Source organism: Spea bombifrons, chromosome 3, assembly GCF_027358695.1.
Source record: "Spea bombifrons isolate aSpeBom1 chromosome 3, aSpeBom1.2.pri, whole genome shotgun sequence".
NCBI lineage: Eukaryota > Metazoa > Chordata > Amphibia > Anura > Pelobatidae > Spea > Spea bombifrons.
Window position 1 is genome coordinate 103,497,561 of NC_071089.1, and position 11,344 is coordinate 103,508,904.

The 11,344-nt window shown below is 38.0% G+C and overlaps 1 protein-coding gene across 1 annotated transcript; it reads left to right on the plus strand.

The window, feature by feature from the left end:
* Window positions 1-3,697: 3,697 nt before the first annotated feature.
* LOC128483715 (galactose-3-O-sulfotransferase 4-like) lies at window positions 3,698-7,346 on the plus strand. Its single transcript, XM_053459992.1, has 2 exons — window positions 3,698-4,173; window positions 6,381-7,346. The coding sequence occupies exons 1-2, from the start codon at window positions 3,718-3,720 to the stop codon at window positions 7,203-7,205; spliced, it is 1,281 nt and encodes a 426-aa protein (XP_053315967.1). The 5' UTR covers window positions 3,698-3,717; the 3' UTR covers window positions 7,206-7,346.
* The last annotated feature ends 3,998 nt before the right edge of the window (window positions 7,347-11,344 follow it).

Consider the following 11,344-nt stretch of genomic DNA (forward strand, 5'->3'; position numbering starts at 1 on the left):
GCCCTGCACAGTTTTTGGAGCTGTCCATCAATCTGCTCTTTGTGGACAAAAATAGTCTGACAGTTATTCTAGCTGTGGCACGAAAATCCATTTTACATCAATAGATTTATTCAATGCCTCCCACATTCGCGATTTTCCAAACCAAACTTCAAGATCTGTTTCATATGGACTGGATTGATACCACAATTCACAAATACATGATACGAAAAATGATTTGCCACTTGGGAACCATACATAAATTCCCTAGAGTAGACGATGCACTGAAAACTAAACTTAACCGAATTGTGTCAACAATTGGGAGGACAATTACCAATTTGTATTTAACCCCTTGGCTGCTAAGCCATTTCCCACCCTGGTGCTAAGCTGGTTTTCGGCATTTTGGTGCATCTCACGTTTAAACGCGTTTAGAAGTAAATTTCTTGGGAATAAACTATACAAACCATATATTGTTTTTTTCAGCACACCCAGCAGATTCTAAATATACCATTTTTATATGTCTATGTCTCATTAGGTTTGCAAAATAAAGCCAAAAATGGGAAAAAAGTGTAATTTTTCACTTCCGACTCAATAAAAATTAGTTCGTAATGTTATTTTTCTAAACTCTAATATCAAAAGCTGTGTTGCTAAATATTTGTTGTAGGTAACCGGTCTAAAATAAACAGAAATTGAGAACAGTAGACTGTGTTTTTCTAATATTTTATAGCTAAAAATTAAATTTATTAGACCATCACAAAAGACATCTTTAAATTTAATGCATGGCTGCCGTCAATTAAACAGCTCTAGCTGCCCGGGATGTTAAAATATGCCAACAAAACTATATATTTTTAGAAACTACACCCCCAGCTGCAGCAAATGAGGTCTTAGTTGTATTTGTATCACAAATCTGACGTGCACAACAAATAAGTGAATATCACAATTCTAAAAATAAAAAAAAAATTTAATTAAAAGCGACAAGTTCATTTATGTCTTGCGCACTCCAGTCTTGTGCTACGAATACATGCAGCCCCTCATTTGATGCGCCAAGGGGTGTAGTTTTTGAAAATATATACTTTATGTACCATAATTTAACTTCCCAGCTGTCTAGAGCTGTCTAAATGCAGGCATCACCCCTAAATGTTTTAAGACAATTTTTTAACATGATTCTCCAATCTGCCATATCTGAAGTTAAAGTGGTCGAGACATCTGGGAAGTTAAATTAGGGTACATAAAGTACATATTTCAAGAAACTACACCCCTTCGGGCTTCAAATGAGGGGTTACATGTATTTCTAGGACAAAAGTTAAGTGCACAAATAATGATGGAATATGTCGCCTTGGCTAGAAAATATGTTTTTTCTAACCATAGCGGCATGTTCATTTGTGTCTTGCGCACTCCAGGTTTGTACTAGAAACACATGCAGCCCCTCATTTGATGCGCCAAGGGGTGTACTTTTTGCAAATATGTACTTTTTGTGCCATAATTTAACTTCTGAGCAGTAATGCCATGTCAAGGCTTCAACCCTAATTACTGACCATTCATACGCCTTTCATATCTCCATTCACTCGCAGAAGCACACACCATACAATCCGTACATTCACTCACAGAAGCACACATCATTCTTTCCCCTTACAATCCCAAAGAAATGATGGTAAAGAGAGAAAAAAAATCACTTTTACAGCAAAAATAAGTTTTGCAGTAAAAATGCAAGGCGCTCCAGCGAAGAGATGGTTACTCACGTACCGCACAGGCTAAATGGCTGATTTTAATAATATTTGCAGTTCATCAGGATTTCAAAAATTGCCTTCCTCTACCATTGGCTAAATTTAACCCCATGATCAAAGGGATCATGGGGGTTAAAATTTAGTATCGGCCATTTTTTAAAAAGGGAATGTGACTTTTTCATAGCTATATGATCACTGTGGTAACATTGGCTACCACAGTGATCATTTAGCTAGAATACTTAAACTTTTTTTTTTTTTTATAAAGTTAAACTAGTTTATGGTTAGATAATTTAATTTGGGGGTCTCTAGGCAATTTTGATCTTTATTTATCTGCCTTTAGAGACCCCCAAATAATTTTTTTTACTTTTTTTGTTTTTTTATTTTTTTAACTTAATATTTTTTATTATTTTTTTACAATCTATATACCGTTGGAAAGGTGAGGCGATTACCTTTCCAACGGTATGCCCCCATACCTCTTTAACTGACAATTGTCAGTTTTCAATAAAGTTGCGCGGTGACGCCATCGCGTCATTACGCGCGACGTCACCGGCCGGATCGGGTGGTCCCAGTGATGCCCTTCAATATGAGGGGCAGATCGCCGGGGTAGGTGGTGATGGGGGTCCACAGACCTCCATAAAGGTAAAATAGTGCTAGTGACGGCATGGTGCCGTCATTAGCACCTGACTGGGACCGCTAGCGACGGCACCATGCCGTCGTTAGCAGTCAAGGGGTTAATTTGTCAATTGACCAGCAGGAAAGATTGGCGGCAACACGCACAAATGACTGCTTGACATATGACCTGGTTTTATTTGAATTCATTTTATTAGTTTGTTCTGTACTAAGTTTAGTTTTGTTAGGAACATTTTGGGGTTCTTCACCTTTGGTCATTTTCAAAACCTCCTTATGCCTGTAAGGTTATTTTGTACTCTACAGAACAATGCTCTTCATCAATCTGGATGTTCATGTTTGGGATGTTGTACTTTGTTGTACTAACATATGTAAAAATCATATGATTAAAAAATAAATTAAAAATAAATAGATATAGTGAGATTTAGCTGAGCTTTTTTTCCCCAAAAAACTCACCAACCTTTAATAAGAGGAGACACCTGCTGAGGAGCTTTAATGTACTGTAGTCAAATGTTCATTAAAATACTTTGCTCCCAAATACAGTAGCTTACTGGAAAAAAAAACAAAAAAACAAAATAAACCCAACCCTAAACAACTTAAGCATTATTCACCAACAGTCTCAGAAAAAAATAAATTCCATTTTTGCCTAGCTTTCAGTTTTAGGATTAAAAATTAAAAAATATATATCAATCTTTGCCCAAACAAGTACAATAATCTCTGTGGAGATAAATGGAGCCATGCACACTGCTAAAAGGCAGTCACTTCCTCAAAGCGTGTGATCGACTGTGACCACGTGTCCGTTCGTGCGAAGCAAGTGTTTGCAAACAGGGCAGTGATTGCGCAGTATGTCCATGCTCGCCAGTGTATGTAAAGTGAAGGTCTCTAAAGCGGGGCATGCCTGTAATATTATATGACAACCTAAGATACTGAGCTGTAGATCAATAAAAAATCTAACAATATGAACAATATGTTACACAATATTATATACCAGCCTTTTCTTTCTAATGCTTCAACCCATTTTAATCCAAACACAAAGAAATTCCATATGCTGCTTTCCAACACAGGAATATATCATACGTGGCTTTATTCTTTGAAGGGAACAAATTAATTTATTAGTCATCATGGGATATTTGAATTTTACCATAGGAACTATGCAATGTTGGCCTGATTTGATTTATGTCAACCTACAGTTTATGGAATTAATAAAAGTTCTACATGCTTACGGTACAATATCTAACACTAAGGTATGTTCCTGCCTCCTGATCCCCTACTACATACAGATATGTTGTAATTATGTTGCTGCACACTAAAGAGGTTTTTGTTTCTACCGTGCAGATTCAAGTGCCATGTCAGTTCTATTTCAACTGATAGGCGGTCCGTTCAACTCAACATGACAGCCCAAGACACCCAAGGGGAACACTTTGGTGTCACGCATAAAAGGGACATCAGCACAGAGCTACTATTATGCCTAAAGAACATGGATATATCAGATAAAACCCCAAAACCCTTGTGTAAGGAATTGCTGAAACAGATAGAAAAGTTAAAGCTTAAAGTGGACATCAGCAAGAGTAATAGTATCAAGAATATAGAGAAAAAGAGAAGCTCATGTCAGCCAAAGACACGCATCTTCTTCCTAAAAACTCACAAGACTGCCAGCAGCACAATTATGAACATACTCTTCAGGTTTGGAGACTCTCGAAACCTGACCTTTGCTTTTCCTTCTAAAAATGCAACACAGTTCTACTACCCTGGATTTTTTAGTGCTTCTCAGGTGGACAACTTCTCTGATTACAACAACAATACATTCCATATCATGTGCCATCATATGAGGTTCCGGCTTACTGAGGTATCAGTCAGTATTCACAATGGCTTTTTATGGTACAATGGTTCATTTTTATGAGGTCTATTAAGAGACTATATTGTTCATTTTAGTGCTGGGAGGTGTGTTGGGAAAACAAAGAAAGAACAATGTCACAAAGTGTAATTGGGCTGAAGTAATAACTGCTAGTTTACTATGTGCAAATCTGCACAAAGGTCAAGGAGAATTATTCATGAATATTGACCAATAGATTTAAATATAGTGAGATTACTGGCAACTAAATAAGGTATCAGCAGCTAAAATTCAGATTGAAAGGACTCAAAAGAGTAGTGTGCATTAGAAACTTAGCTAAGCATATACACAATGTTCATCTGCTTAGTTACTGTGGACCGAGGGTGAAGCAATGCCCTTTCAGCACTGGTCTGCATAAGCTAGGATCCACATAGTATTAAGTGAAGCCAGAAATGTCATCTTTGGGATTAATGTCCTTTTCCACACCAGATGACCAGTATAAGGGGTTGGAGGTAGCAGGGCCACGATTAGAAATGTTGGGGCCCTTACAGAACAAATGGTCTGGGGCCCACTCCCCAGATCACCCCCTCATACAACACCATCAGAATTTCCTCTTCTATACATGTTTTTAGAGGCAAAGCGATGGCACAAAATTGTTTGGGGGTAAAGATGGCACAGGCAAGCTGGTTGGGGTGAAATGGTACAGACAAACTGAGGGCATAGATGTCACAGACAAGCTGTTTGAGGATAATGATGGCACAAGTAATCTATTTGGGGACATGATACGTGTCTTAGTGTTTGTCAAGTAGATCAGGCTAACACTGCTAGACAACATAAAATGACTAATATGCAGATGTCTGAAAACATATGTAAAAACTAGAATGGTTTTGAAAAACAATACTTATGATTTAAAAATTATTTGCTGATACTAGCAATAACATTTTTGGTAGAAGATCCCCTTTAAATTTTAGGGATGGGAAATGGAAAAAGTGCCAAGGAGATTGAAGTGACATAATACATTTTACAATTTGGAAAAAAATATAGAGGTGCAATGCACTCAATAAATCCAGGAACTTGGTTTGATAAATATTTATATGATATGGAATGGAATGACTGTACTTTGTAACACAGATCCTGTTAGGTAATTTGGAAATATGACTTCTGGAAATGTCTTTCCAAAGAATCTAATGACGAAAGTATTTGCAACAAAAATGAATACATGTAATGTATTTTAGATCATTGCTTTATCATGCTTTATAACTAGTGGGTTATACTTATTCTAGTTTAACACTCACATACATGCACACACACACACATACTTACACGCATGCATACAAACACTTATATAAATAACACATAAATCACAGCTTGGCAGATACAGTTTATTTTTCAAGACATATTAGGAAATATATAAATAGCATATGGGTTCCATCTGAGAAGCCCCCAAACACCTAGCACCAATCCTGTTTTACCTAAATATATACATATATGAAAACACCTTGCATCCACCCTGTTTATCTTAATGTATATAAACATATTTAGATTACACAGGATTGGTGTAAGGTGTTTGATGGAACCCACGTACCGTTGCCACTATTCCCCACTATTCTCACTATCTCTCCTCTTTCTCATTATCTCCCCCTACTTTTTCTTTCTTTTTTTCTCTTCAATATCCTTCTCTTTACCTCTCTATTGTCACAATCACTCCTTTTTCTCACTATCTAGCTTTTCACTCCCAATTTCTTACCTTTCTTGATTCCTGTGGTGGGAGTGCTGGGTCTGTTCCTACAAAGCGTGTGGCTTCAGCCATGAGTGCATGCATATGACATCATATCTAGGCATCAATAGCCGGTACACTTCGCGAAGGAGCAGTGAAATGTAGGTCTGTAGGAACCCTTTATTTTGGGCTGATTAAAAAAATAACCAGACTGGCTGGCTGCATGCCACTATAGAGGCCTTGGCATGCCTGTTGTGGCAAGCGTGCCATATGTTCGCCATCATTGTATACACTTATATGTAGTAATAAGTAAGGAGCAGGTCTCTACATAATGAATGCTCGGTACTGCTATTAATTTTATTTATACTAGAAGGTGTTAATGGGCATGTGCTCCTTATAACTATAATAGTGAATTTTGAATAACTGAGCTGTATCTGTGAAGAACAAAAACATCACTTGATATAATATTAAATACCTAACTGGTTAATTGTTTAAATGTTTACAGGTGGAAAAGGTGATGCCAAGTGACACATTCTACTTTACCATCCTGAGGAACCCAATCTACCTCATGGAATCTTCCTTCTCATACTATAAATCAACATCATCCTTTGCCAAAGCTAAGAGTCTGGAGGATTTTCTCAATAATACCACTAAATACTACTCAAAAAGTAATTATGCCAAGAACCTAATGACCTTCGATCTTGGCTTTGATCACAATGGTCTAGAATCTGCTAAGTATTTTAAGCTCATGCAGGAGGCAGTGGAGATAATATTTGACTTGGTGCTGATCACAGAATACTTTGATGAATCATTGGTGCTCTTGAAGGATGCCCTGTGTTGGACGTATGAAGATCTGTTGTCATTTCCTCTTAATAGCAGGAGCGACATCACCAAAAAGGCCCTCCCTCTGGAAACCCAGGAAAGGATCAAGGCATGGAATCAGCATGACTGGAAACTGTATAATTACTTCAACAGGACCTTCTGGAATAGGGTGGAGAAATTTGGAATAGAGCGTATGAAGAGGGAGGTGGAAGAACTAAGGCAGCAAAGGGCTCAATTGTCTAAAACTTGTTTGCAGGGTAAGGTAGAAGCCAAAGAAATAAAAGACAAGTCATTGAAACCATTCCAGTATGGCATGGCCAAAATTATCGGGTACAACTTAAAGCCAGGATTGGGAATGGAGCAAAAGATACTGTGCCAGAGATTGGTGACTCCAGAACTTCAGTATAGCGATCTCTTGCGTAAGAAACAGAGGCAGAAAAATGAACATGTTCATGTCCTAAAACACAACAAAGTAAAAAATAAAAACAAAAAAGTAAAACCAAAATAATCAATTCAGTTCAGTGAAATGGTCCAGCAGATTTTAGGAATTATTCGGAGAACAAATTATATGCGGAATCCAAAAGCTATACTTGGAATAGTAGTAACAGATCCCAAGACCAAACATTCTGCAGTTATAAAAAAAATTTTTGGTGACCAAAACAAGTTAAAATATGTTATTATAGTGAATCCATGCTTCCTTTACATATTGTATTTTAATTAGACTTTGGCGCCAGCCAACTCTTCGTGTTCGTCTCTGTGTTCGTCTTCATGGGGAAAAAAATCTTCGTATTCCACGAATATTCGCCCGTTCCTGTGTCCTGAGTCGCTTGTACGGACCTTTCACTCTTGGAGCGGGGAGACCATGGTCTCCCCAGGCCAAGTTCCCCCTGTCAGGCCCAGTAGACTTGGTTTATTGTAAATATGTATGTAGTAGATATATGGACTGGTTACCCATTCAGGCAGAGAGTGGAGTGGCGAGCGTTTAAATGAGATGCGGTGTGAACCCAATGAACCATACATGAGCTTTACTCCAATCTAGATAAACAAAAGTCAGCAGTGTTGGATCACAGACTGACCATGTAAGGCCTTTATGGAAAGAGGAAATTCTAAGAAGTCTAAATCTGAAAATATAACCTTTATAGAAAATCCATACTCCAAGATATCAAGCTTTTCTTGATGAAGGGTGCTGTAAATGACACCCTTTGCTAGGTGTTAAAAAGCCGCTCCTATTTTTCCGCCCCCTTCATCCCAGAGGCCGTCCTGAAATCTGACCTGCAGTCAACATGTATACATTACCTGGTACTTGAAAATTAAAGTGTGCTTATTTTTTTGGGGCCAAGGTCTAATTTTGCAGTAAGTTGCCAATTGTGTCGCCGGAAGCTCCCCGGGAATAGAATCAAGTACTGTAAGTAGGATTTTTATTAATTTTTCTCCCTTTTATTTTTGTCTGTTTGGTGTGATTAAATTGTTAATATCTGTTTTTTATATTTACTGTGAATATTTTTTTTATTTCATAATAAATCATTCATTTATTAAGTTCCTGCCTTTGTCTTATATAAGAACCACATTTTCCTTGAAGAGACTTATTTAATAGTCCCTAGTTTGCATAGATGCTTGGCTAATCTGCCTGTTCGGGTATCTTTCATAAACTATTTGGGGACAGTAGATTAAATTTAAAGTGAGCGTTTTAACCAGGTTTGGTTTGATGGCAGCATTAGCATTATATTAGAGTGGGATGAGTGTAAGCGGGGCATTTAATCATTATTTTTTTGTCTAGTGAAGACAGATTTAGACCCTCTTACCGCTAAAATAATTTACGTGCCCGCATGGAGTAGTGCGCCCCATCAGGAGTTAAAGGGCCGTGCAAGCGATTCTATTGGTCCCTTGCAGGGGGCTCCTCCTCCACCAATAGAGTCGCTTGCACGGCCCTTTAACTCTGATGGGGAACTTGGCCTGTCTCCCCGCTCCAAGAGTTAAAGGTCTTTAACTCCTGACGACGAACCTACAAATTTCTGCTCCCGTTATCTATGCAGCATCGCAGGGGTTAACGGAAATCTGTAGGTTCGCCGTCAGGAGTTAAAGGGCCATAAGAACGACTTTATTGGTCGCTGGCAGGCAACTAATAGAGTCGTTCGCACAGCCCTTTAACTCCTGACGCGGAACTTGGCCTGGGGAGACTGGTAAGAGTTAAAGGTCTGTATGGGCGACTCTATTGGTCGCCAGCAGGGAGCTCCTCTGTCACTGGTTGATGGCAGAGGAGCCCCCTGTCGGTGATCAATAGAGTCGCTCGTACAGACTTTTTAAATCCTGGTGCCGCAACTTGGCCGGGGGAGACCACTGGTCTCCCTGCGCCAAGAGTTAAAGGTCCGTACGAACGACCAATAGGCCAAGTTCCACCATCAGGAGTTAAAGGGCCATGCGAGTGACTCTATTGGTCGCTGGCAGGGGCCTCCTCTGGCATTAACCAACTGATGGATTTCCGCTCCCGTTAACCCCTGAGATGCTGCGTATATATAAGGTACGCTAGACGGGGAAAGGACCAGGGGGATTAGTAAACGAAGACGAACAGGAAGATTCATCGTGTTGTGTGTCTTCGTCTTCGTATACGTTTTGCAGCCGCCATGTTCGTATGTTCGGGGTGAACAACACAAATGCACAAGTCTAATTATGATGGTGTATTATTTTGTAGAAAATACAAGTGCCAGATATTTTTTATTTTTATTACCACTTAGAGACCACTCTTTGTTGATTCCCACTGGTGAATTAGACTGTTCCAGCCATCATATGCACTTTAATGCATAGGATGGCTGCATAGTTGTGTTAAAAATGTTGTCCATTTTGCAAATGCATGGGGTGTTTCTGCAAAATCATTAAACTGTCCTTTTAAAAAAGAATTCCATGAAATATTAGTGGCATTCCAGGAGACACTATATTCCTTAAAAAATCTTTAAATTTATTTAAAATTATTTTTTTACCATTGCTGACTGTATTGATTTTTGAAATGCTCTATTTTTGTTTAATTTACACTGTTTAGCTTGCAGTATTAATTCATTCATAAGTTAAAAATCCTATTTTCTGGCCCATCACAATTATCTTTTGTTCCATAAACAGCAAGTGCTTGGAAGTTGACAAAAGTCCAACTCGCAATAAAACCTATCGCTGATCTCCACTATAGATTGATCTATGAGTTACTATTATCTATTAAATTGCATTTTAATCTTCTGCTGCCCAAACCCTGCTACGTATGTCTACCACGTCACCCTTGTGTCAGTATTAATCTCATCAAGAGCATTATGTTGCAAATCACTCCTTCATCTTTAGCCCACTAAAGCACATTGTATATTATTTCTCAAAGAACACAGTGTTCAACAGAGTTGAATAATTCATGGCAAAGTTATCTCACAGTCATAAACATATTTATCACTGTAGAAAACATAATAAACTTGAAACACTTTTGGACTTGTAGATTTGGTCTACTATATGCCAACATTTGGAAATACACAACATTATATATATATATATATATAGCAGACAACTATTTCATTCTCAAGCTTACCTCTGTACAGTATTTCTTTGTCTGCCTCCCCACAACTAAAACATGTGCCAAAAAATAAAACATAAACACCATACACGTAAAAATACACACACACTATATCTCCTCCTCCTCTCCCTTGCACAACTATCCCAAGGTTCAGCCGTGACACCCAGCACCATTCGCAGATATACATTTATGCTTACCTTACACTGACATACATACACTCTAACCTCATATGCTAACACACACTTATGCCAACACCATACTCTAACGCCATATAATAATAAACACACATACATGCTAATAGCAACCTCTTGCATATGCTAATACAATACACTCACACAAACACATACACGTTAAAACCATACAATACACACATATGCATGCTCTGTTGCCATATAGCAACACTCACTCAAACTAACACCACACTGTAACACACTCACTTCCCTACCATATACACTAACATACACTCAAAAATACCAAAATAGTGCCTGCGCCCCTAACAAGTGAATTAGGATAAACCAAGGTAATATGACCATGTATGGATGCTCCAGTAAATGCAGATGTAGGGAGTCCCAATATCATATATATATATATATATATATATATATATATATATATATATATATATAAAACAAAAACGAAGAAGAACGTAGAAACAGACAAACTTTAATCACAAATACAAAATAAAAACAGCTAGATTCTTTTGTAAAATGTCATAAAAATTATGGTGTATTTGTGGCTGTTGCAGTTATAGCTTCACCATAAGAGCATCCCTCCAGACAGTCTCTATGTTGCGTGCCTCTATGCAGCTTCCTCCCGTCTCCTCTGACGTCAAAACTGCTTCGCAAAACATATCCATATCACCATCCCCAAAGTCTCCAACCTTCTGGAAAGGAAACTAACCCAAACTTGTGAACTAGGATATTCAAACAAATACATCAACATCTGTCAACTGAAAAGAAACAATAAATAACTGCGCACTCGGTGGCCAATTCACATGTGTGAACGAATAATAAAAAATACATACACAACAAATCTTTGAAGTGCTGAAAGAAACTCAAATGGCTCCAAATATATATATATAAAAAAACAGATCATAAACACTATAG

Excerpts from the sequence above, each read along its gene's own strand:
- LOC128483715 (XM_053459992.1), top strand. The coding sequence starts at position 3,718 with ATGACAGCCCAAGACACCCAAGGGGAACACTTTGGTGTCACGCATAAA. Across the intron at positions 4,174-6,380 it reads TGAGGTTCCGGCTTACTGAG|GTGGAAAAGGTGATGCCAAG; the intron begins GTATCAGTCAGT and ends AAATGTTTACAG.